The following is a 27,098-nucleotide window of genomic DNA, read 5'->3' on the forward strand; positions in this document are numbered from 1 at the left end:
CGGCTCGCGCTCAGCGGCGGGCCCCCACAGCGCAGGGCGGCGGACGCGAGGATGAAGCCGTGAGGACACACGCCCGGGTGCCTGGCCCCAACAGCTCGCAGAACGGCTCCGTCCTTTTCAGAACGGCACGCAGCCACGCAGAGGTGTAACACGGACGCGCGCACGCAGAGAAATACTGTCTCCCCCAAGGGCGAGGATTGACAAGCTGAGTTTGTTTCCCGTAGATTTAGAAAGACTTTCAGTACAGCGAGTTCTGTCTTCAGGCTTTCTTGTAATTTGACAAATACGTGGAGCTGAGATTATTCCTGGATGCCCGTAAATCCTCAGAGCGCTGTTGGAGGGAAGAATAATGGCAGACTGTAAAGCGACACCTGGGAAAGCAGTGCACCCGGTAAGACACTCTGGGTTTAACACAGTCAATGAGTTGCTCTGCGCTGTTTCTATGTAAAGAAGGATTTCCTCCATCAGTGTAAGATTAGGGAAGACCGTGGGCTGGACCAGTATCCACCAGAAACGCATTTCAGTAGATTGTGTGAATTAGAAGCAGTAAACAGAACCCCTCATCCCCAAGAAGCATATGAGAGATGGGATGGAGATGTCACCTTGATGATAAAGGGCTGTGACAAAAAAACCTCAGGTATTTGAGAGGGCTGGCTCGGAGAAGCAGTTAAGCACACGCGCCCATGGCCAGGACAGCTCCAAAACGACTGACTGCAGCCTTGGCCCGAAGTCTCTGCACCAGCCAGTTCATTCATGAGGTTCCTTGCTTCCGGCTGTTGCTTTGGCTGGGAGAGCAGTTTGCCAGGTGAAGTTTTAACAGTTCGCTGAGATTAAAGCAGATAAGAAAGTACAACACGTGTCAGCCAACCTCACAGACCCCGATTTGGTAAATAAACCCAGCACAGTCCCGTGTCCCAGCCTCAAGAGGAGGAGGAAGAGTCATCTGCAGTCAGTTACAGTCGTAATTTGGGGGACAAAGACTCCTTTACGCTTCAGATTTCTTACCTGAAACGTCATTGACACAAGAGCATTTCTTCTGAGCAATGAAATCACAACAGAACTTTAATTATGCTAAAGGTCAATTAAACTTGCAATTTCAGCCAGGCAAGACTTGGTGACATCTTACAAGGTACCGAGTTCCCTCAAGATCCGCAAACCCTCAACCTCTGGTCGATCAATTCTCCTACATGCATTTATACAGAAACCTGCTAACAGCACACAGAGATGGAGGAAGATTTATTTAACAAGAAGTTGTTGAAGAGAAGTGGTCAATTCTTTTAGAGAAAACGCAGCAAATTGCTGCAAACATTAAATGCAGGACGCAGTCTAGGGATCCCTTCGAGCAGAAGTAGTACGGCCGGCAGGGTTTCATCAAGACGCTGACACCACCCAGCAGAAGACGCGCCCGCTGAAACTGGGCTTCAGCCGGTACCCAGCTCACGCCCAGCCGACCACCCAAGCAGCACTAACACGCAATTCTCACCTGGCGCTGGGTACCGGCACCGTCCTGTACGCTGCACGAGACTGAACAGAACAGGCGAAGATGCTCAAAATATTTTAACTTTTTTTTTTTCCTTGGATGTCTCCTCTTGCACAGGTTATTTACTTTTTAGGGTGTGAAAGTAGCAAGATATTTGTTTGAAATCCCACTGGCTTCCAGCATATATCTGCTCACTGGCCTAAGACGATATTTATTTAGCAATAATATTCTGGCTCATGTTTGTCTTTCACAAACAGCATCAGATAAACAATGAGAAAATACAGGGACCCAGCTGATCCTGGGGCAGGGAGATTGTGCGACTGTAACGTCCCGTTAAGCTCACCGTCTCTGTTAGGCAGAGCCACATGGATCGCTCCGCCAATAATCTATTCTTGATTTATTGCCATTCCCCCCTCATCACTGCACGGCGCGCAGCAGCTGGCTGTTCAGAGCACGGTGGTTCAGGCCAGCGCAGGAAAACACCTGGAGCAGCGCTGAGCCAGCGAGGAGGGAAGAGCAGAGCAGAGGGAGATGACAGCGGAACGGCGGGGATGGCGACAGAACTCATACTTTTCTGGCAGGCACTCGCGCAGTTCCCAAATCAAGGTTAAGGTTTCCTTGAATCGATGGAGCGGATGATGCAGCTGGGCTTCGCAGCCTTGTTTCAGAAGAGGTGCAGAGGACAAGGCTGAAGAAAGCAAGCACAAAGAATGACCTCGCATTTACAAACCGTGTCGCTTCGGTGCCTCCCAAAGAAAATTACTCTTGGGGTCACCCAGCTTCAGGTCAACCTCAGCAGTTCGCTTCACCGAATACTGGAGTAGGATATCTTGTCCAACACGGTAACTGTTTAACAGCACGAAACAAAATAAAACTATTAAAATGTGCTAGAAGTCAAGGAGAAATACATCTGCAATTGTTGGGAACATTTGGGAGTCAAAATACTTCTAAATCAGAAGAAAAAAAGATATAACAGTCTGTGAAAATAAAACTGATCTGGCAAGAAGGGTCTTCCGCTTGAGCTATGGCTGAGGACAACCAGAACAAACCTACCGAAACACCGCCAGCGTGAAAACGCCGCACGGACGCTGTATTTTGCCACTGCGACAGGCACGGAGATGCAAGCAAAGGGCACGGCCTTCGGAACCGCTCGCACGACAGTTCCTGGAACTGGGGCTTCTACTGGATCTCTCATCCTTTATCTTCTAAAGATCAGAGCTAACTATAGTTTCAAATGTATTATGCAATAAAAGAAACTCTCATCTCTGGGTAAGTGGAACCAGGCTATTTTGGAGCCATGAAATTGTTCTGCTAAATTTATACTCGGAGCACTAGATAAAAAAAACCTACCAGGGATAAAAAGCCTTTTTCTGGATAGCTGCTTCACGAGCATCACTTGGCAAACCGCTCTGGCTGCATGCGCTGCAGAAACCAGGGCCATCTCCTGAATGGGGAACGTGTCCCGGTAACTCATTCCACCCGCTGGGAGTCTGCAATCTGTAATCTCGCTGCCAGCGTGAATTTGATTTATTCCTCGGCACAGAAGCAGCGCTCCTCCGTACAGTCTTCAGGCATGAGAGATTTACTCTCTGCCTTTAAAAGGACCAAAACGCAGCAGAACCTGGACACAAGACACATCCCGTTGCACACGAAACGCTGCCGCCAGCCCCACGCCCGCTCTCGCCACGCGGGCACACGGACTGGGTACTCACCTCCACGTCCCGGCTGGAGCTCAGCAGCAGGAGCTCTACGGGGGTTTTGTCTCTGATTTTAATTGTTTGGGGTTGGGAGAGTACAATATGAGAAGAAATTAAAATAGGAGACCCAGAGGTCCTGCTCAAGGGGTTGCGTGCATTTCCATGGGGTTGTCTGCCTCAAAATCTACGCATTCAGAAAGAAACAGCCAGCTTTACTCATTTGGAAACAAAGTCAAGCTGACCTAAAAATACAGTACCCCCCCTTCATCTATGTGCAGTCATAAGCTTAAAATAATCCAATTTTAAACAGCTAATGGGATCCAGATGTATTACAAGAAAGACTTCCAGTGCGAGCCATTGAAACACGTTTTGAGAAGCACAGAAACGTCTCCGTTAATCCAGTCCCCGTCTGTTCTACGGCACACACCTCACCAGAACGGGAACGGGAACTCAGCCTTGAGTTCATACCAAAGCAATGTCACGTTTACAAGCGAGACAAACATTTTCAAAGACTTCTCCTCAGCGTGACTGTTCCTTGCTAAAATGAAGAAGAAATAACGCCCTAAAATACCGCTCAGTGGCAACTCCCCCGCACTGCCCCTCCTGCACCCACCCTGGGTGAAGCCGAAACCTGCACTGCTCCGAGGATGACGGCACATTCCTGTTAGCAGATTACAGTTTTAAAAACATAAAAAAGATCATTCGCTTCATATAGAGAGACCGGAGTGCATCTTGCACTGGCAGCTCTGCGAAAACAAAGTGAAGCACTCAACGAGTCTGCGTCTGACGGCTCCCACCTCTCCGTGCCGCGGCGAGCTCGTGCTCTTCACGTGAGCTCTTCAGAAGCAGCAGCTCTCTACGCTCCTTCTCTCCCAATTTAAAACTTTCTTAGAGTAAACTTAATCATATACACCCTTTCTTGGTTACACACTCCTCCATTCTAGGAAAGGACATCAGTTGAATATTAATAAACACCTTAAGAAAGAGAGAGAAAGAGGAAAGGAAAGACAGAGCTCTACAGCTCCCTGCTCTAGTGAAGAAAGAAAGTTGGCATGAAGTTGCTCTCCCTAAGTAGCTTAACAACCACAGAACCGCAGAGGGGTTTGGGTTGGACGGGAGCGTTCAAGGCCACCCAGCCCAGCCCCCCTGCCAGGAGCAGGGACATCTCCAACCGGATCAGGTTGCTCAGAGCCCCGGCCAACCTGGCCTGGAATGTTTCCAGGGATGGGGCATCCACCAGCTCTCTGGGCACCCTGGGACAGTGTCCCACCACCCTCAGCGTAAAAAATTTCTTCCTAATATCCAATCTGAATCTCCCCCCCTCTATTTTGAAACCATCACCCCTCATCCTGTCACACCAGGCCCTGCTGAAGAGTCTCTCCCCACCTTCCCTGCAGCCCCCTTTGGGCACTGGGAGCCGCTCTCAGCTCTCCCCGGAGCCTCCTCTTCTCCAGGCTGAACAGCCCCAGCTCTCTCAGCCTGGCCTCACAGCAGAGCTGCTCCAGCCCTCTCAGCATCTGCGTGGCCTCCTCTGGGCCCTCTCCAGCAGCTCCACGTCCTTCTGCTGTTGGGGGCTCCAGAGCTGGACGCAGCGCTGCAGGGGGGTCTCACCAGCGCGGAGCAGAGGGGCAGAATCCCCTCCCTCGCCCTGCTGCCCACGCTGCTGGGGGTGCAGCCCAGGGTGCCGTTGGTTTCTGGGCTGTGAGCGCACATCGCCGGCTCATGCTGAGCTTCTCGTCCACCAGCACCGCCAAGTCCTTCTCCTCAGGGCTGCTCTCACAAAGATTATTGGATCACTTAGAGAAAAGTCTGACAACCTGAGCTGCCGACGGTAGCCAAACATCCTACACCAAATACTTGAGACACTGCCACCAAATCCTGCTCTGTGCGTGGCTCTTTATCAGAGGGACAGGTCAACGCGAGCTCTTTGGGATGCAGGACCAAGCACGGCCCTTCAGCCTGGCACAGGATCATCCATCGGCGTTACAAACACTTCAGACTACCTCTCTGACATAAAGCCTTATCAGCTACGGAGATCTCCCAGCTAACAAACCCCAGGCTTACCCAAATGACACACAAGTAGTTCTGGTTTCAGCCCAGGCGCGGGGAAGGCACACGACCACGCTCACTCTTCGCAGCGTGCGGCACATCTAGGAACAGCAGGCACGGACTGGGAGACCCTCCTGCAGACACTATGTGTGCAAAAGGAACGGGAAGTCCCCAGCCCAGCAGGCTCAGAAGATAATTATTGGACAAATGAAACTAAAAGAAATAGTAAAAAGAAGCACTCGGTGGTTTACATCCTTGTCGCTTGCTAAGCTCAAGCATTTCCAGGTTTTCTGGAGGACACACGGCAATGACGAAGGCACAGCTCCCGGGTGTTCCAGAAGTCAAAGAGGGATCAGCAAAACGGTCTGAATTTAGAGGCCTTTCACTGATCCAAACAGTTCTCAGCTGTTGTACTGGAAGGAAGACGAGAAATAAAGTATTTTACATAAACTCATTAAAAAGTTACAGCTATAAGTGCTAATTACCTCAGCTGACATCAAATTAGCCAGCATCAATGAGCTGTCCTGTTGTCTGGGGCTTTTTTTGCTAAAAACCAAACGTTACAGCGGATGGGTGCCTTCAGGAAAGAGTCCAGGCTGTAAGGGTGAGCGAGATATCAGAGTTCCTCATGATATGCACCGTGGTGGCCCAGGAAGCTGATGGAAGCCATCAATCATTCATTCCCCCGTTGATGAACACCCAGCACTCACTGGAAGTCATCTGACAACCAACCTCGGCACCTGCTGCTGGCCGGTCTCAGCACATTACTGCAAAGGTTCCAGTGTTGGCTTTTTACTTTCCCTAAAATACAAGTGTCCACGTCAAGAACACTTCCCTCTTCCCTAAAAAACACCTTTAGAGCTCAAAGGACTCAGTGGTTCACCTGAACGTCTCTCCTCTCGCACACTGAGGAGCAGAAGTGAATCATTCCGGTCAAAGGCAGCTGCAGAAAACGGAGAACTGACTCTCACAGTCCCTCCCATCACCACTTACTGCCACGGAAAACTCATGGTTCTGGTGCCGAGAACCGGAGAGGGAGGAGCATGCGCTGCCGCGCCAGGAAACAATCTCGTTAGGCGGATGGTTTTATACGGTGGTATCAAAGTGGAGAGAACGTCTACGTTAAAGCGAGGGAGGACAGGAAAGTCCCCCTCTGGGCACAGCAGTGTAAGAATTACTCTGAAAAAGGCCAGTATTTCATGCTCTCGCGCCAGAGAGGCTGCTAGCACCAGCATTCAGCTCCTGCAGCAGCCAGCTTTGAGGTGACCCATACCCAGCTGACAGCGTTCACTTTCTGATATCCTGTTCTTGCTCAATTTGAACGCGTCGTCTGCTTCGAGGAGCCTCCAAAATGGCCCTTGTCTCTCCTTGCAGGTTTTCTCTTTCTCTGGATCCCAGCCGATGCGCAATGGCCAGAGAAGAGCTGCCATTTCAGCAGGCTGTGCCTTGAGTCCTTTTGGAGGAAAACTCACAACCTACAGCACAGGCATCGAGCCGAGGAACTGCGCGTCAGGGAGGACACGGACCCTGCCGTGCTGTCACGCAGGGACACGTGTAAGAGCTGAAGCAGCAGCGCATCTCTCCCTCGCTTTTCAGGCGTTGCAATTAAAAAAGGAGCACGCAAGGTATTTCTGTGCCACACGTGTGAAGGAGAGAGACTAATCGTGCAGCGGTACGCCCACTCAGCACGTTCGCTCTGGCCGTCACGTCTGCGAGAGCGAACGCGGGCAGGTCACGGCGACCTCCAGCACACCACGCAGTTGGTAGCTCCACAGACACGGTCACTCAAAACCCGGCATCCCCTGCACGCGAGACGGGCTCCCGCAAGATGACTTCTGTACGTACGCAAAGGCGAGGATGTGAACGCAAGCACAGCCCACGGGAGCAGAGATGGAGGCAGATCAGCTGAGAAGCGGGAGGCAGCACAACGCAGCACTTCACTTTATCTCTGTCCTGAAATGTTCACCCTGCAACACACTTCAACGGTTTGGCTCAGCAACATCAAATTAACTCCAAGAGAAAGCAGAGAAACTCATTTGCTCATGTGAAACCGTACCGGTGCATTTGCACGGGTTAGTCATTGCAGTCCTAGGAACGCAGGTTTTAAGACAAATACATCAGAAACTGCAGCACCCGCGCAAAAGGCGCCAATGGCACTGCTGTCGAGCACGCTTCCAAGCAGTGCCACCTCCCTGAAGAGCTCGGCAGAACCCAGAGCTTTACCTCACGGTGTCAAGCGCGAGATGTCCACAAAGCTCACGGGAGCTTCTCTCGACTGTCGTGACTGGTGGTGTTGCATTTTTAATAATAGTTTATTTTTAAGAAAATCCAATCGCTATGTAACTCATTACACACAGGAGCGTTTGCTCTGAAGGAGTAACACACCTGCAACCAAAATACACCCCCACGCAACCCTGCTCCTCGTACAGCAGTCCCCTTTGGGCAGCACATGGATGTGAAGAAGCCCCTGTAAGTTACAGCTGAGATTCTTCTTACGCTTCTTTACAGAACCCTTCAGTGAAATATCTTCTTCAGCGAGCACTGCCGGTGACTGCCTCTAACAGCACAGCATACTGAAGCCGCGTGCGTCCCTGAGCCAGAACAACTGATCTGGAGCATGGCAAGTTGAAGGTACGCAAGCAACTGAACTGATCTAACGGTGTGCTGACATCAGGAGGGGGTCTCACACCTCCCACCGCAGGCGGGCAGCTCCGTCCCTTCTCTCGGACTGGCCCGGCGTGCATCAGGTCCCTCTGGGAGCTGACTCCAGCTGCTAACGGGGCACAAGGCTGGCAATCTTTTAATCACTAGGTTCGTTTAGGTAGGGCTGCAAGGCGCGCTGGCTCACAGCGGGGTCCCCACGCCTGCCCAGATCTACCCGGGGTCACAGAGCGGGCACGGAGCAGACCCTGGGCAGAGGCTGCCGAGCACCCAGCTGACCCTCAGCAGCTCTTTCAGGCGACGCGTAGAGGCCAACGTACGCGGGACCGTACGCTGCGGATGCTTTGTTCTGGGGTAAGAGAACACTTTTCTAGGTTGCTGACTCAAACACAGAGCAGGTTAGAGGTGGCCAAACACGAACCGCGTAGGAAGCCAACGCAGGCGTTCGAAGAGGGGAAGATGTGGTCGGGTTTCTCTGAACTCCCCTCCCGGCTTCTGCACCACGTATCACCTCGGTGCGACTGCATCGGGGCAGCACAGCTGCGCTCCTCGACTCTGAAGAGCTACTTAGGGCCAACCCCACAGCTCTCAGCTCTCTGATCACCGCTACTGCAGCTTGTCTCCGCCCAAATGCATTTTAATAAAAGAAAATAAGCAGTTCAAGGATCTCATATCCTGATTACGGAGGATCTCCCCCACAACCCGGAACCTGCAAAGCTTTGCACCTTGCTCTCCCAGCTACTACCTCACCTGCGAGGCGTCTCACCGACTAATCCACCGCACAGCGTTTGTTGCTGAGATACCCGCGCCTGAAAACGCCTCCAAGGGCAGCACAAGAGGATTATTTGATTGGGTGCTCCATGAGCGCAGGAGAGCGCTAAGCAGTTCTGCCTGGATCGGAGCAGCAGTGACGCCGGCGCACGTACTGCTGAGACAGCACGAGCTCAATTTTTTGGAGAAGAACCGTGAATTACCCACCACACTGAAGCTTCCTCATTTTCAGCCCATGAAGCAGCATTATTCTTCGCTGGTGAAACTACACAGTTGACCTGGACACAGTTGCTTTAGACAATTCAGGAATTCTTCAAATAACTTTTACACAAAGAACCCGATGAAGATAATACGATGCCAACGATCATATTTAACAGCAGCTCTAGGGTACCCAGCTGAAATACAGGCCTGTGGCCCCGGAGCCTAAACCAGAGGTCAGAATACAGCCAGAACAGATGAACTCCAACTGTTTCCCTGTATTCCCTTCCCTGTCACTTCGGCGACGTGACTGCCAGCTCCCCGGGCAGGAACCCCGCGCCCAGCATCAGCACGACGGCCTCTGCTCCAGGAGCCACGCTGAACCAGGGCTGCGACACGCCCAGCCAAGGGTTTGCGATCGGAGGGCAGGAAATTTCGCTGAGATTAAATTCAGTTTCTTCTCTGCTGTTGAGAGACCAGTTTTTAGAGTCCACTGTCAAAAAATATCAAGATGAAGCTATTCCAGCTCTTCCTCACGCAGTTGTTTGTGATTAACTCTTCCTGATTCACTCCAGATGGGAACGGTCGCTCAGGAACAGCGAGGGCTGCCCATGGAATGAATTGTCAGCGGCACTTCCAACTCCCACCCCAAAGTACTTTTCACTTATTTGCAAACGTGCATTAAAAATAGCCGAGCAACATTAGATCTCGTCAGCTGCGACCCCGGCGCGCAGCGGGCCCGGCGGCTGAGCAGAGCCTCCGCAGCCGTCCCAGGCTGCTGCAGCGGGGCCGGCCAAAAAAGCAACTCCTGCATTTCGACAATGGATTCCGCAACTCTGAACCGAAACCAGAGAGAGAGCCAAGCGGAGATACTCACAGTTCTGGTGAAAAACGAACAGCGCTGAAAAAACTTGCCTCTCCGTCGACCCCAGGCCCGCGCTCCCTGTTCCTGTTGTTGTGACCTGTGCCCTCGCCCGCCGCTGCAAACCGGCCAAACCCAGCGGCTCAGAAAAGCAGGCGCGATGTCGTGGAAACAAAAAAAATTGTTGATCTTTTTTTTTTCAGCAAGAAACTACGCAGTTAAATTTCAAGTCCTGGGCTGAGGCACTGCCATGGCAGTGTATTGCACTGGCAAAATAAGGCTTTTCTGTGGACAAAAAAATCAATTTCCCCACACTTTATTCTCAGCAGCAGTTGAAGAGATCCTGCTGATGTTGGAAGACACTCCCCCTTCCCCAGACAGACAACCAAGCCCGAAAACTGAAGTTTGGCAAGTGAAAAAGGTCTGCAAGAGACGATCGCTGGGCAGCCTTAGCGACAGGCTCTCCCCCTCCGTTGCTCCCCAAGGGCACGGCGGAGAACGCTGCTTGCAGAAGGAACAGGCAGGTCCCCCCGCGCCCCCCGGACCGCCAGCAGCACTGCCGGGACGAGCGCGAGGACAGAGGGGAGCGGCAGGGAGAGCATCCTCAGCACACGCAGCCGCCTGCTTCGCGCTCACCGAGCCCTTTTTGTTCCAAGCTGTCGGCCGCTTCTGAACCGACGTGGCTAGCAGCGGGGCACGCCTCACGCCTCTGTCTGTCACACACGGAAAAAACCCGCAAAGTCTTACAGACATCGGCTCACGCAGCCTTATGGGACCACCGGCAAAAGCTTTAACGCTCCCGAAAATTAAGAAGTTCCTGTTGGCCACGTTTCGAGGGGAAGAAGTAACTACTGAAGCAGGAGATGGCAAAGTGCTGAGGGCACAGGGAGCGTGGCCGTATTGCTGTCAGTAAGGACAGAGCCAGTCTGAAGCACTAATTAATGCATGGACTTCATTTAAAAGACCTGATTTCCCACGAGCGATGAAAACACAAGCAGATCTGACTGGTAAGGAAAACGTTGCCAAGAAAGCGCAGTTGAAAAGTGCAGATCCTTACAGAGACAGTCACTAACCCATCGCTGGGTCACACGTAATCGCATCACTCATCGGAAACACGGAACAGGACAGGTCTTCTAGAGCAGCAACGAAGGAAGCAATTAAAATTAAAAATGTATTGGATATTGCCGTGAGTCCCGCCCAGCTGAAGAGGGCCACCACGCTGGCAGCAATCACCCCCAGTGAGAACTTTGCCGCTACTGGTGCTGCAGGTACAAGGAGGCAGTTGTGTGTCAAATTCTTTTGTGAAACGCAAAGTGCAGGGGAAACGCCAGTTCCTTTTAAAAACCCAGTTTCAGCGAGGCTACAAACATCGTTAGCCGCTGTGGGATGTTTTCGGTCGCTTGGGGCAAACACTGTACCGTACCCATCAACGGTTATGAAGACTCCTCACACCCGGGCAGTTCGATCGTGTGTGCGTGTGTCTATATACAGAGATATCTACATTTTGTAGACGGTTGGACAGGAAATTCAACCAAATTCAGTGCGCTTACGCCAAACACCATACCGTGGTCAAGCCCCATTAGACACACAATTTGCACGGAGCTGGCGCTGCCGCCGGAGCCTGACGTGCGAGTGGCCGCGCGCTTCCCAGCTGTAAAGCCGAGCTGAAACACAAACACCCTCAGCGGCCTAAAACCCACCCCGGCCTGCTAAACACACAGAGCTCTCAAAGCGCGGCAGGCTCTGCCCCAAACACAAGGCGCTGCGATCGCTCCGGCAACGGGGCTTTCGCAGGCACGCGCAACTGTCGCGTGAGGCTGTTCTCCTTCAAAGACTGACCTGAGAATTTATTTTTTAATTTATTTTTTTTTTAAAGGTTTCTGCAATAGTGAAAGAAAGAAGCAGAGAAGCAGAGCCTGAAGATGTCACGGCCAGCCTGCCTGGCTCAATGCCACCAGACCCAACTGACAGCAAAGAACATCAGGAGGTTGTCAAGATACTCAAGTCTCACATTCATAAATTGTGTGGAAAAATACGCAAACAGGGAAGCGGCAAAGTTTGCTGAGGATATTGAGTTATCGAGAGAAAAACCCATGGGCTGATGGACAGCTTGCAGGAGAGGGGACAATGACCAATGACCACAGAGGAATGTTATCTTCATATTATAATAAACACTTGTACAAAGGCCTCAGGTCAACGGGTCAACACAAGCAGAGTGACAGGGGAGAAATACAGAACACCACCAAAGCACACACGTTCCTACTGCTTGGAGACTGTGTGCAATTTTCATACCGGCTCTAAGTACACCCAGGTGACTAGAAAAGCCCACCAAGGATGGAAGGGCCCTTACATCAAGAAGGGTCACCCAGCTTGGAGGAGAGAACTGACAAGCGATACGTTGAGAGTCTAAAACCCTGAATGACATGGTAAAGAGAACAGAGCAACGGTTCACACTCAAATAAAAAAGCTGGGGAGCATAATGTGAATTTAGACAATGCTAGGGTTTAAGAAGCAGACGAAGCAAAAGGAGATACTTCTTCACACAGCACGTCAAGCAGAGGAAATCCTCACTGCAGGGCAACGCAAATGGTAAAACCGTGCAGCAGCTCAAAGAGGGACTGGAGCAACCCATGGATGGGCATCGAGTGAAGGACAGCCTCTTTGCGCTCCAAGTCCCTGAGCCACAGACCGATGGCTGATGTGAACCCACACTTGTCATGTTCTCGTGCTCCTCTTGCACATTCTCTCTGGGTTGCTGCTGTCGACCAACGCTGGAGCAGACTACCAGGCTACGCAGGCCTGCGATGGGACTCGCTATTGCTGTTCTTGAGCACACCAAGCTTGAGTCTTCATTCCCGAGACCTTGAGCCGTCAAGACGGTCAGTCCTGAGGATCGTATTTTCTGGCTCCAGAAAACACCCAACCCATCCTAGCAAGGCTGCTTCTGCATGCAGACGTAAAAGATACAATCTCAGTATCACAGCACACAGTTCAAAAACCCCAGTACTGATTCAATAGAGAACCAGTTTAAGATTAAAGGGAATAAGGAAAAATAGATCTAGAGAGGTTAAAGGAGGATCCCATCATGCCGGTGAAACAAGAAATTCAAGCTTTACGCAGAAATGGCTTCACATGCAGAGAGATCAAACACCTCCTGAACGTGCATTTTGCTTTGAAGAACGAAGCGAGTCCTCAGCTGGCAGGACCAGCACCGAGGTGCCAACCACGCAGGCGTCTTGGGCTGGGAGGCCAGGAGCCCTTCAGCCCGTCCCTCTCCCAGTAGGAATTCCTGCTGCGTCTTCACAGCGAGTGGTCTCCGAGCCCTTCCGATGATCTGACAGCGAAGCGTGCGTCTGCTGTATGCAGATGGCTAGCTCCCCGTCCGCTTTCCAGAGATCCACAGAAAGACCCAAGTTGGCAGGGTGTTTCCTGAAAGATCATCCAGTTCAACCACCCATGGGAAAGGCAGCCCAGACGAGATTACCTACCATCTTGTCCAATTGCATCTTGAAAATCTCCAACACTGGGGACTCCACCACGTCCCCGGGGAGGTTGTTCCAGTGAATGACTGCTCTTACTGTAAAAAATGTCTGATGTCAAGATGAAACCTCTCCCAGCGCAACTTGTACCCGCTGCCTCTTGTCTTCTCCACGTGGCTCCTTGTGAAGAACAGTTTGTATTTTCAAATTCGTGCTCCCTTTCTCCTACAACACAAAGCTTAGAGGAGCAAGAGGTCACAGACGACCTTTCTTCTAGAGAGCAAAGGCACCTGGCACACGTTTTTGCGGGTAAAAATTGAACGTGACACAGTGTGTGAGGCTGAGAGGCAAAGCCGCTGAGATTTTCTTTGACATGGAATGACAGAATGAATTGCAGAAATCTCAAAAGCAAGTCAGGGACGCTGACGCGGTGAAGGTAAAAAAAATACCCAGATGAGAAAGCTCGTGCAGAAAGCAGCCCCTGCCCTCAGACAGGGCTGCACACGCTTTGCTTTGTGTACCCACGTACTGCTGCTGACAGGAGGTGGGACATCGACATGGAGTCATTTAGGTTGGAAAAGACCTTTAAGATCAAGTCCAACTCTTAACCTCACACTGCCAAGGCAGCAGGCGCCTCCCCGGGCAGCCTGTTCCAGTGCCTGACAACCCTTTCAGTGAAGAAACGTTTCCCAATATCCAACCTAAACCTCCCCTGGGCAACTTGAGGCCCTTTCCTCTTGTTCTGTCACTCCCTACATGAGCCTGTTCTGTGCATACCGCACAGCAGAACCGTCCCTGCTCCGGGCGAAAGCTTGTACCACCAGCTCCTGCATGTCCTCAGGCTGTCGCCGAGAGGCGCCTGCTGCTTTGGACAGGAGCATTTCCACCACCTCGGGGCTCCTCAGGGGAGCGGGCTGCCCCTCAGAGCCTGTCAGCGTTCATCTCCTACGCGCTGGAGACCTGCTGAGCACAGAGAAACGCCTGGACGTGTTCCTGCCCCATCCCGCACTGTGGAGTCTGCTGTCAGGCTCGGCAGTAAAAATATTTCTAATTATAATGCAATAGAGCTGGAAACTCTGAATTTAACGGAACAATAGAGCTATACTTGGTGACTCTTACCAAACACGCATGTACTGGATTCTCCTAAGTCTCCAGCTCAGAGAAGCACCTGAGAAACCTGCTGAAGGCAATCGGAAAGCTCTAGGACAGCAAAGCTCGGGACTGAAACAGCAGCAGTTTCACCACTGCTCTGCCCGCCCTGCGCAGCTGCAGCCACACGTACCAGCTTTCAATTCCTCTTTGCCCTCAAACTCCAGCTCTGCGGCTGAACCCTTCCAGGTCATCGTGCCTCCAGCGCCAGTGGGCGTCCCCAAGGGCAGCGCGGCCACGCGCCCTCCGCAGCTGCCGCAGAGCCCAACGGAGCCACCGGGCTGACGCTGCCCTCCCTAACAGGCACCCGTGGGGGCAAACAGCGCCTGCCCGGGGGATGTGAAACCCCAAGAAAACCGGCTTTTTCTGAAAGGCGCTTGCCATGCAAAACGCCTGCCCACTCTTCTGTTTTCTGCAAAACAAATTAGGGACTTACACATCACATTGCCCTGCGTTTCAGTGGAAATACGTGGGGCCACGCAGTACCTTCAAAATTCTGTGCTGATGGGAGTCACCACCCCAAAGCAGCTGCCCGCCCCACATCGGTCGGGGACCGGGCAGGAGCAACGCCCAAGGCTTCTCCAGTTGACGCCACCGACTCCAAATAACAGACCAGTAACTGCAGCTTCTGGCTGGCTCTTCTCATGGATGAGCTCTCTCCCGGGACGAGCTCTGCAGCGAGGGAACGCTGGATGCAGCTTAGTAAGGCCAGGACCGTAAGCTGAGAGTTTGCTGAAGGGCTGGGAAAGGACTGCAAAAGTTCACTCGGTAAAAGCACGGACTGAAGGCGCCCTGCCGAAAACCAATCTGTCATTTCTTCAGTGAGCCTTAGGATTTTTACCTTCTGAGGAAAATTCTTGCATGGGAATTCATGCAAAAAATCTGCCCATTTTCCTACACGTCCAAAACATCTACCAAAGGCAGAGCCATGTGTAAGGGCCCGTGACCACTGCTGATGACTGCTGCTCATGCAACATAAAAAAGAAAAAAAAAAAAAGGAAAAAAAAAAATGGCAGCGCTTGCTGTGAAGTCTAATGGAAATATCACTTAATTGCTGGAGAGGAAGCCCTTAGAGGCTGTACAGCCCAGTATGAGAAACTACAGCTCACTGAAAATCTGGATACTACGATATACTCGCGTAAATAGAAGATGCACTAACCTAAATTAAGGAAAACGAAACGTTTTCGGCGTTGTGTCTGCAGGCTCCTTGGCAAACTGCATAGCGTGATACTCGGGAAGCAGCTTCCTCATGAGTCACAAGCTCAGGCAGGAACTGGCTGTCTTTAGAAAAGCTGATACTTCCACCAAATCTCGAGCAGGAAGAAACAAAATGACATAACCCAAACAGAATTCTTCTTAAAGTTCTTTTTCGGCAGCTGTCACGGGCGCGCGGCAGCAAAGCGCTTTCTGAAGGCAGCGCCGTGGCCGGGCCGCGGGTGTTCACCGAGGAAGCTGGGAGCCATCCCCACAGCAAAGCCCTCGCAGCAAGGGCGGGCCACGGCCTCCAGCCGCGTTTCTGCGTGCCCGGGCCGCCGAGGCTTTCCTCTACACCAAAAGACAACGCACAACACTTCAGGTGCAGAACAGTGCTTTACTTCTTATTCCCGTTTTCCCAAGCATGGGCCACTGGCAGTGAACGCAGTGTAGAAGTTTAATTACTCCAGATACTCTCCTTTGCTGTCCTACTTCAGAAGAGTTTACGGCGATATCCTATTTTAACCTCACCAAAACCTCCTAATCGATTTCCAGTAAACGACATTTGACCAAATCTAGTCACTTTTCGCTTTGAACACTAATCTGGTCAAGCCAAGGTCTGACCGCCTGGGAGCACGAGGGACCCACCAGCCCACGTCCGCTGTACAAAAACGCACGACAAGCTGATCATCGGCTAATGAAGAAGGATTATCCATAATCTTGCCCACTTTGTTTCCTCCTTTTCTCTTAAAGTTCACTTTACTACCTGATTTTTTTTCTCCTTCTGAATACAGCAAACTCAGGTTGGGTTTTGCTGGAGGAGAGATCTGTTATTCAAAGGCTCTCAGGGAAGGTGCCAGCTATAGCAGCTAAACAAGCCCCTTCTCTTTCAGGATGACCCTGATTAGAAAGGGCACACCAGGGACACGGCAGAAAGCGCAGGAAAACCCAACTTTGACAGCCGTTTCCACTGTCAGGGGCTATGAAAGCCTGGGCAGCTCCATACTGGAACCAAACGCCTTTGATTTGTTCGCACCAGCTTGCAAAGCCAGGTGTGGGCACTGGTGGCGGTTCCACTCCAGTCAACCGAAACGGCAGCTGGCCACGGAAACAAGACCGAGCTGTGCTTACGTTATTTCCAGACACCGTAAGGCCAGACCAGGGCAGTAGCCCTGAGCTCAGACCCAGCCCCGGGCGTACAAACGAGGTGCACGCAGACAGCGGCACCGAGCCACTGCATCTCATGCGCACAAACCGCCTGCACGTTGTCCGACAAAAATAGTACTGAAACGGTGAGAAAAGCGTTCGGAATTGCGGCGTTTACACTTCAAGTTTCAGAATGATTTAAAACAACACAGAACCCGAGAAAACTCGCCAGCATCCTTTTACAAGTACACTATCCAAAAATGTTTTGTTTTCATCCTCAAACTCTGAAGATGACAGCCGAGTGGCTGCTTCGAGGCCGAAGAAGAGGTGTCTGTCTCACCTCTGACCGGCACCGAGGGCCCAGCCGGGAACACACCCCCTTCATTCCCACAACGCTGCTGCAACAGCCGCATCTTACCTTCCAGGGGAACCGCACAGAGCTGCTCCGTGAACATCGCTGCTGCCGCTTCAGCTCCGCAGTCAGTGCTGCTCCCGGCTTCCTCCCGCCTCCCGCTCGCGCGCGGATGTACGGGCAGCAGGGCATGGGGCTTGTTTTCAAACTTCTGAACCTGTGCCCCGATTGGTCCCGCGGAACGCCCGTGTGGGGCTGCAGGCGCGCAGGGCTCTGGCCTTTCTGAAATCAAAGTGCCAGCGCGGCTGTCAGAGCGCTTTATTTTTGAACATATAAGGAAGTGGCTGTTGATGTTATCTGAACGCGCTTCCTGTTTCATATGTATATGAGCGAAAATAATGTCACGATAAGCTACGCGGCCGTCTCAAAGAGCTCCACTCAAAGCCTCTGAGCAAAATACTATGCACACAGCTCATCTGCTCGCTGTCTACCCCCGTCTGCATGCTCTTCACTGATTTTATCAGAATTCTGGATTCTCCCAATAAAAACTATCCTCCCTAATCCTTGAGGGAAAAAAAAAAAGCAGCTGCACCCTGTACTAGCGCTGCTGCCTACAGAGACTCTTGGGATGGGCTGAGCTCCAAAGGGCGGGTGGACACCGACAGCCCGACCTCAAACGCCACACGGGTGAAAACATGGCCAGCAGCCGCGCGATGCCACAGCTCTGTTGAATTTGGGCTGTTCTCGAGCTGAGTGACTAGGGTTTTTTTTCCATGAGGAAGGAGGCTTTTGTGTGTTCCACGCACGCACAGACCGTCCAGGAAGCGGCCGTGTAGGAGTGCTGCATTCCAGAGCTGATGCGACGCAGCTCAACGCTGGAGGAATCTTTCTAATTGGAATTTCATGCTTTTCTGGTTAAAGCAGAGCAAACAAACGCACCGACTGAAAATAAAACCTGTGTCAATAGAGAAACTCTCCTGCTCTTGTAGAGGGAAAGAGCAGTAAAACCCATGGAGGCATCGAGGAGAGGTGCCAGCATCAGCGCCGCGGCTCCTCGTCCCCCAGGTCGGCACTGCCATCGCCAGGAGCTCCCGCCAGGCGATTCAGTCACCTCCCCTTGCAAACGGTGCTGACTGCAGAACTCGGAGACAAACCGCGGCTGGCAGCGAGCTGACGCCTTTTGTTCTTTCTACTTTCACTATGCTTTTCACAGCAACTCCTTGGACATTAAATTCAAGTTAGTTTTTACATGAGCAAGACCTTGAAACATCAGGTTTTGCTGGAGGAAGTCAAAAGAATCTTTTCAGATGCAGAAAGTAAATGAAGTACTAAAAACGAAAGTACATTTTCTTGCTTGTGGACTTCGTGGCACAACTCTTACCCAGGTCTCTGAGACTGTCAGCTCTCCGAGTAGAGCTGGTCTGCGCTTTGAGAAACTCAAGCTGATAGAAGTGTGGGTTCCACTTAGTGAAAAGTACTCTCTAAAATATCTGAGTTACAGCGTGTGGCCTTACAAATACTACAATTTTTAAATGTTTCATACAAAAGCTTTTTGAACCATTTACCAGAGTACCTTACTTTACTCACGAAACAGCTTTGGATCATTTAACTTCCACGCAAAGTTACGGCACAGCCAAGAAACGGAGCTGGGGAGATAAACCAGGCTTCCCAGCGCCAGAAGACAGAGCTATCACAGCAAAATTAAGCAAGAAGACCTAGAACTAGCAGAGCCCAAGTTGCTGCAGGTTTATGCTCTGGCGTCGCATGGTTTGCACGGCTGCAAACAGCAAGCTCCAGAAGCTGCTCCTCCTGCAGCTGGGACAGCCACACCCCCCTCGTGTCTCTTCTCACAGGAGGCCAAGCCGCAGCCTTTCGCCCCCTCGGAACGGCTGCGGTGCCTCTGCTCCCTTCCCAGCCACGCACTGCTGCGAGAAGCAGGGACCTCACGATCTTTGTCAGCCCTCCGGCTACTCGTTTCAGTTTGGACGGAATCAGCTTTGAAAGGCACAGTTTAAGAACAGAGGAGGAATCAATCCAGATGTTCATCTACAGCTGCTGCCATTAAGCGTCCTTCAGGACCCGACCATTCCCTGCAGCAGCCGTTAACTCGGAGCCTTGACTCTGCCCGTACCTCCCCTCCCGCAGTCACACCCTGGGAGGGAGATCAGCACCGTCAATCGGGAGTTTTTTGGAAGGTTAATGTATCTTTTCTTTTCTTTAAAAGATATTTTTTGCAAAGAACTCTCTTGTTTACGTCCTTCATTACGGATTTCTGAAGTCCCTCATGAAAGGCGTGGACTGTAACACCCACCAAGGCTCCCACAGCAAGCGGTCAGGATCCCAGTCACCCAAAACGGCCCTCAGACCTCTGATGTATTTCTTTATTCGAGTGCACCAAACATGCCCAATTCTTTCAGCTGTTATGCTTCCATTTGAAATCTCCAAAGCGAAGCTACATTGCAGGGAAAACACAAAGAAGGAGCCTGAGGAGAAGACACTCCTATTGCCTCTTCTGGGGCATCTTCGCTTTTGGGAAGATGCTTGTCAGACGCAGAGCTTCACGGGCATTTGAGTGGCAGCAAGCCTAAATTATCTAGCTTAAAAAAACCCCAAACGGCTTTCTTCTTGGATACCTGCAGATGTCCTGCACTGCAGGCGTCCCCGGGATCTCCAAATCCCCAAGACCCTGGCAGTGAGGGGGCGGCAGTGGTGGCACCTGGGGCAGGCACAGCAGAGCAGCACCGCTGCTCTCCAGCCGCACCGCCACAGCCGACAGCGGCAAGACGAGAAAGAGGAAACGCAGAACAACAGAGAAAGGAAATACCTGCTGCAAAACAAAGAGGCAAGAAATGGCTAGCACAGCAAAAGGCGAGGGGAAAGCCCCGGCGCGGTCGCTCCCTTCCCCGGCGCATCACTGACACAGCAGCACCAACCGGCACTGCACGGGGCAAGCGTGCCGGCGTGGGCGGCTCTGTCCCGTGCGGAGGGACGACGCACAGCCACGCTGCACGAGTCCATTTTCTTATTTTGCCATGAGAGAAAGCCCATCAGGAAATAAAGTGCCAACAGCACACATTTCTCGAACTGAGCCACCCTCCGTGGCTTTGGGGGCACTGCCGGGGTGCCGGATGGAGTGGGTGCTCCTGCCCGCACCCATGCCCCCTCCACAGACCCTCCTTCCCGCTGGAGCGGGCTCATCCCAGGCCAGCCAGGCTCTGACCCGCGACAGGAGGGCTGCCCAGAACGGGTGGGACTAAACCTTTTCTCGGTGAAATTCAGCCCAAGCCAAAGTCCAGGCTCTGCGTGGGTGTGTAGTGCAAAACCGGCCAGCCACAGGCTAAGAGAACGGAGAGAGCTATTTTAGAGGAGGGCAGCTCATTCAGCTGGGATTTATGCTACGAAGTGTAGGTACACATCTGTACCTTCCCCACCACGAAGCAGAATCTCAACATTCACACACGAGCGCAGATTTCACCAGGACAGCGTCACCACTGTCCTACAACACCGTGTAAAAGCACAAGGTTGCTCACCTCCTCTCGTAACATAACAGTACAATGTACTTCCAACTTCAGTCTTACCCAAATTGCTTAAAAACCCAACCCCCTCATAGCAAAACCTTTCACAGATTAAAATACCAGGTAACTTACTTACGCCTTTGAAAGTTCTCGTGTGTAATACAGGCCAGAACATTTCATTCTCACATGAAGCTTCTGATTTCTAGCTGAACTAAGCAGTTTTGGTTTTAGGGTTTTGGTTTTTTTGCCTTCTTAAATGCAGAAAACATTCACATCTACAAGGAAATTTCTAAAAAAGTCACAGGCCCTGTCACAGCAATACTCAACTCCATAAAAAGCAGAACCACAGTGAAACACAGAAAGAAGCTAAAAAGAAATTAAAAGGAGCACCTGAAAGGGTACAACACGTGCCAGTGGCACAGACATTTAAATAAGCCACGACAGAGCCCGGAGAAAGTGGTTACACCCACCAGATGACTCGGGAGTTAGAAATAAACTCGTCTGGTGCAGGAACGGAGTAGAAGAAACTACTTCAAGTCCTGCAGATCTTTAAGTCCCGCAGATTAGTAGCTGACTAAGTTAAGAGGAGACAGACCCAGGCAGGTTTCCCCCCACCGCGGCGCGGCGGCCCGTGGGGCGCCCAAGGAAGCACGCTGCCACCCACGCCATCCAACGTACGTGATCCGCGGTGGGACACAGGCTGCAGGCAGAGGTTGTTCTGCGTAACAAGAGACTAAACCCGACTGCAAAGGAAGAACTGCTAAAGGGCCTCGCGATACCTCAGGAAGGGCACGGAAACAGGAGGTGGAACTCAGCAAAGATAAAGGCAACGTAACGACCAAAGGGGAGAACAGCTCAAACAGCTACTGCTGCTCAGGAAAACGACCCCGGAGTGACTGCAGGTGAAAGCAGCAACTCAAAGCCCATCAACAGCCAAAAAAGCAAAGGCTTACAGAATATGATGGAAAGGAATAAGCAAAAAATGCTAAGAGTTGTTAGAAGACAAAATAAAAGAGAGGACAGACACCATTCACGGAACATGTGTTTGGCAGCGTACGGGCATTTCCACCCCCAGATCCCAGAAACGATCCAATACGACTGGAAAAGAGTCAGGAGAGGAAACAAGGGTAAGCAAGATCGCCTGCAAGTCCCGGCTCTGTCGTCCCAAAGCCCCATGCTAGTTCTCTGGCGGGTCTCCTCACGGGTCCTGCTCCATCCCCTCGTGTCCCAGTGCCGTGGGAGCGGCTGCACCCGCGCGTGGAGCGCTGCTGGCAGGCGCACGACTGTGCTCTCTGGAACCGGGCTCCAGGAATTGCTTCCTTTGGAAAAGCAGCACTTCGCTGTATCAGCTGAGGTTGTAAATGATTTACTATTCAGCGGTACCAAACACCTAAATACTGCCTGGCTTGGGAAGGCAAGCAGTCCCAACCAGGACAGCAAACAGCACAGCGGCTCAAGTCCACACCCTGCGGGACCAGCGGTTCACATCAGGCTTCACCCTCAGAGATCCTGCGCTCGCTCCCAGGCAGCGTGGCACCCAAAAGCATCAAGCGGCCAGAAGTAAAAGGCGCAATCTTCTTGGGAAGGCAGGCGGATGGCAGGGAAAACCTGGCAGAAAGAGATGCACTGCTCCTGGGCGCGAAGCACAGCGTGCTGCTCTGCGACCTGTGTCAGGGCTTAAACACACCGAACGCCGGCACCTTCTCCCCTTCGGGGCCAGGACAGTCAATCAACGCTTGCGTCAGTCCAGGAGCACCAATGGTACCGGTGGATTTTAGGCTGTTAACTGTAAAAGCCTGTCTTTATAACGCAACAGATGTGACGGACAAAAACCCTCAAGTCCTTCACGGACACAGACCATGTTAAAATCAGCGCTCCTGAAAAGGAAAATTACCTTTCCTTTTCCATCTGCTTTTCTTCCCATCTTTGTTCCTGCAGCCGTCACTGCTGCTGCTGCTGTTCTCGGAGCTCTGAGAGTCGGACTGGGCGTCGCTGCTCTCCTCCGAGCCGTCAGACAGCTCCTTCAACCCATCCGGAACATCCTTCTGCAAAGGGGAGGAACAGGGTTACCCACTCCACAGAACACCCGCCCGATTAACAAAACTCTTGAAAGCAGCGGTTTTATTTACCAAGCACTGACTGTGGATTCTTTTATGCTTCAGAGCCATGTCAGAACTGCTTAGCCCTGGCCTCTTAAACACTCACGCTGCCTGCTGTGAGCCCATGGAAAATATGGCTATAGATTCGGATTACATACAAGGAAGAAATGTTTTACTCTGAGGGTGGTGGGACACTGGCCCAGGGTGCCCAGAGAGGCGGTGGATGCCCCGTCCCTGGAAACATCCCAGGCCAGGTTGGCCGGGGCTGTGAGCAACCTGATCTGGTTGGAGATGTCCCTGCTCCTGGCAGGGGGGTTGGGCTGGGTGGCCTTGAACGCTCCCTCCCCACCCAAACCCTCTGTGGTTCTGTGATTCAATGCAATCCCAGCTGGCACACCTTTCACACCGCCCTGGTCAGCACTTTGCAGGCGTGCTCGTCCTTAACTTCTTCATCCACAACCGCTAACTCCAACGCACTCCCGCTTTATGAGAAAAGCCAATTTTGGAAGTTCCCAGCAGAAGAACAGTTTGACGGCTCAGTGTCCCGCCATCCCAGGTAACGTTCTTTTCCCAGCCAGGTCCCCAGCAGCCCCCGGCCTGCTGGGACAGGTCCTTGCGAAAACGGAGCTGGCGGCTGTTTCTGCGCAGCGAAGGCTGTGGCGGTGGGCTCACCGCCCTCACCTACGCAGTTTTGGATGGACACTTGTCAGCGCAGAGAACCAGCAGCGGTTTCGCCCTGTCCACACCTAAACCCAGGCTGCCCTCTAGTGATCATCCCGCCGGATTCAGGATTTCACCTACATGGAAATGAGTGCTAATTAGCGACCACAGAGCGCTCCTGCCCAGGGCCTGGGCTGCCCACCCAGCCCCACAGCTCGGGCTCCTTGCGGAGGCGCGCAGCCAAGGGCAGGACAGCGGCACCAGCTCGTCCCCGCTCCTCCGCTCCCGTCCCATCACCTCACCCGTCACACGACACACCTGACATGATGCTGTCGTCCCAGATTCCTTGTTAGCAACGGAACTGAACCTTTAGCTCTGCTGTGCAAGGCACGAGGGCAGCGGTGGTGAGTCCTGGGCAGACAAATGGGTCTGTGTGCACCAGATGGCAAAAACCCTTCTGTTAACACCCACTGGAAAAAGTAAATCCCAACACCTCTCTCTCCAGTTACAGAATTGATTTCTTGTGCTTTCTCTGAAATCAGAGCTACGACTAATTTCCACAAATAAGGCCAAAAAGCCCTGAAGGTGACACAAGTGTTACCAATTTAATTAATTCCAGATTTCTTCCACCAGCAAGGCCAACTAATAGGTTCAATCTTCAATTGTATTTTCATCCTGCGCTTCAGAAATAAAGTTACTTTTAAATCACAGTGGAAGCGAATACACCACCAAAAGCAGGGGAGAAAAAAAAAAATAATAATCTTTATTTACACCAAGTGTCACCAAAGTCAACAAAGACTAGCTTGCGTATTCCTAAAGCCGACACTCCAGCACACCTCCTCCACAGCTTAGCCTTTGGAAAGCCATGTGGTCACCTGAGACACGGCAATTACACATCCAGTTCCGTTTTTTCAGAAGGTCTCTTTCAAAGTCTTCTGTCGACAGGAGAGGAAGCCTCGGCACTGGACGCCTTCACCTCCTGCCAGGTAAGGAGGAACTCACGACCAGCTAGAAAACCTGGGCTTCTTGGCTTGCCCCGACCTGGCATTTCTGGTGGGAGGGGGTAAAGACGACAGAGCCAGATTCTTCTCAGTGTGCCCAGACAAAGGGTGAGAGGCAACGGGCACAAACTGAAACGCAGAAATTCCACTTCCACATAAGGAAAAACTTCTTTACTGCAAGAATGATGACACTGGAACAGGCTCCCAGAGAAGCTGGGAGGGTCTCCATCCCTGTAGGACCTCAAATGTAGCCCACGACTGGACACGGCCCTGAGCTACGCGCTCTAGCTGACCCTGCATTAAATGGTGGGTTGGACCAGATGATCTCCAGAGGTCCCATCCCACCACCATCACCCTGCGATTCCAGCCTGCCCTCGCTTCTGCAGACAGCTGCCCCATTAGCCGACAAAGCCCGCACAACGTTAGCGGCTCTCCTTCCAGCTGCACCTCTTCTTACCAGCGAAAGGTTTCCACCAGTACCTTCTGATGCGGTGTCCAGTCCACACTGTGGATCCTGTGTTCTCTCAAAGTTTCCATGCGAGACATCAGTACAGGATCTCCATTAACATCAACTCCTGCAGCTCACCCTACTGAAGTTCTTTCAAAGCAGAAATGAACTCTCAACTGCAGAACAACCTTCTCCACGCTCTACTTGTTGCTCTTTCAATAAGTGAACTTCTTCCTTTTAGTGATCCACGCTCAGTAATCAAATAGAATTTGGTCTCTCAGCTATCAGTCCTAGAAAGACACCTGGCAAGATGGCGTGCACTGGGTTTAGTATCCATGTACGAGATGAACTAGGCAGACTTCTCCAAATAGCACGTAAAAATGTTCCTCCAGACCGGAATCTTCCAGGCTGCTGGTGAACAGCAAGTCCACTGCACAGTGTGGAAAAATTCAACAAACCAACGCACTGGATTTCCAAGTAACGCGCCGTGCAGCAACCGGGCACGGCTGGTGGTTGCTGGGACAAAGGCAAACCTCCAAACCTCCGCGCAAGCAGGGGCCGCGCGGTGGCTGCCGTGCCACAGGACAGGACCCCGCGTGCTGCACCAAGAGCAGGCACAGGTGAAGGAGGGGCACGAGGGAGCATTGCAGCCGCTGCGCATCCCTCCTGGGGCACAGACACCCCCAGCGCTCCCATCTCCCAGGAACCCAAGAGAGAAACAAGGGCATCCAGAAGGGAAACAAGCTCAAGACAAATACACACAATGTGTGCGTGCCTCGCTTGTTCTTTCTCTTCAGATTTTCCTATTTTACTTTTTATCACTTTGAAAGTAAGCAGCAAAAACCATACAGAGACACAAACGGGATAAGCAGGGCTACCAGATACACACCAAAGACCAAGAGGCTCCAGTCGCTTGCTGATGGGCCACCAGGACCCACCAGATAGCTCTGGAGAGGGCCAGCGTGACCTTTGTAAGTAATGAGATGTGGAAGTGGAGGAAAATGAGGATTTGGGATACGGGGGGGGGGGGCGGGGCTGAGGGATGACACAAAGCTTATAAAGGAAAGTTGAGGGGAAGAGGGTGGGGGAACAAAAAAAAAAATCAATCAGCCCCCCAGAGCTCACCCAGAACACAGCCTTGCAAACCACAGAAAATACCACAATACACGCAACTCAAATACCAGAAGCTACCAGAAGAGAGGTTGCACGGGAGAGGTCTGCGTGTAGGGAGAGGAATCCTATCTTACAGCGGTCTTCAGATCCAAATTTACAGACAATCGACACCAGTGTGAGCTGGCTTCCCTCCAGTAGTTCAACTGGGAAAGAGGTTTCGAATAAAGATTGTTTTTAACGGTGCTGATCAGATAAATCGAGGAATCCACGCTCTTCCCCCACAAGTGCTCCCTGCCAACTATGAACAGAGTGAGGACAAGGTAATTTTTCATTTCTAGATATGAGTAGAGATCAATGAAAATGAAGTCACCCTCGTAGGGGTAAAATTTCATTACAAAGTTAATCGCTCTTTTATTGCTGGGATAGTAATCACTATCAGCAAACTACATCGCTGTGATTAAAACCGGCACCTTCCCTTGCACTTTCAGCACCCAGGTGCTCACTGGCAAGCACGAAGACGTCGCGCTTGCATTTGGAGAGAAAGTTTATGCTGCAGCTCATGCTCCTGAGGAACTGGTCCCTCCTTGGGTGATTCTCATCCAGCGTATTTTTAAGTGGCTAAAAGCCTCCCAGGGACTCAATTCAAACAGAACTCCCCAGCCGAGACACTCACCTTCAGGGTGTAGACGCCCATGCGCCCCGGCACTTTATAGAAAATGCCCTCTTCCCCTCGGGAGTTCGTGTGCAACATCGCATTCAGGCACGCCAGAGGAGAGGTCCCGCTGAAAACAAAACCGCCAGGTTAGTGTTGGAACGTGCCTCGTCAGCGCTAATCGGCTGCTGCGAGACAGCCGCCGCCCTCACCTGCCCAGCGCGCATGCAGAGGCACACAGGCTCCAGATCCAACTTCTATTCCCAGGGAGAATACAAGTTGAAGCTGCAGTAACAAGCAACAGTGAAACCAGTCCACGTACCCACGCTCCAGTCCCAGGGAAAGAAAAAAAAAAATAAAATCAAACAAATAAACCCCAAGTTCAGGCTCCTCAATACTTGTTTGCAGAGCATCGAAACGGTCACACGTTTTCAGAGCTCTAGATACTCAGCGCTGCCCATCTGAAACCCAGAGCAGACGTGTGGAGAGCTACTAACCGCAAAGATTTCAAGTTGTACAGTGGTTTTTGGGGGGTTTTTTTTGGTCTGTTCCCCCCCCCCCCCCCCAAAAAA

At 51.9% G+C, this 27,098-nt stretch overlaps 1 protein-coding gene across 10 annotated transcripts in view; it reads right to left on the reverse strand.

The window, feature by feature from the left end:
• ASXL2 (ASXL transcriptional regulator 2) overlaps positions 1-27,098 on the reverse strand; it is a 102,303-nt gene that overhangs the window by 31,788 nt on the left and 43,417 nt on the right. For 7 of the 10 annotated variants that reach the window (XM_086743556.1, XM_086743547.1, XM_086743550.1 and 4 more), the window contains 2 exons: positions 26,548-26,656; positions 22,448-22,598 (listed from right to left, as the gene is read on the reverse strand). In XM_086743556.1, coding sequence (XP_086599682.1) covers positions 22,448-22,598; positions 26,548-26,656 — 260 coding nt within the window. Of the gene's footprint in view, positions 1-8,865; positions 8,973-22,447; positions 22,599-26,547; positions 26,657-26,738; positions 27,062-27,098 lie in introns of those variants that run through there. The other 3 variants (XM_086743548.1, XM_086743554.1, XM_086743555.1) reach the window with 3 other exon arrangements.

This window comes from Chlamydotis macqueenii, chromosome 3, assembly GCF_036417535.1.
Source record: "Chlamydotis macqueenii isolate bChlMac1 chromosome 3, bChlMac1.mat, whole genome shotgun sequence".
NCBI lineage: Eukaryota > Metazoa > Chordata > Aves > Otidiformes > Otididae > Chlamydotis > Chlamydotis macqueenii.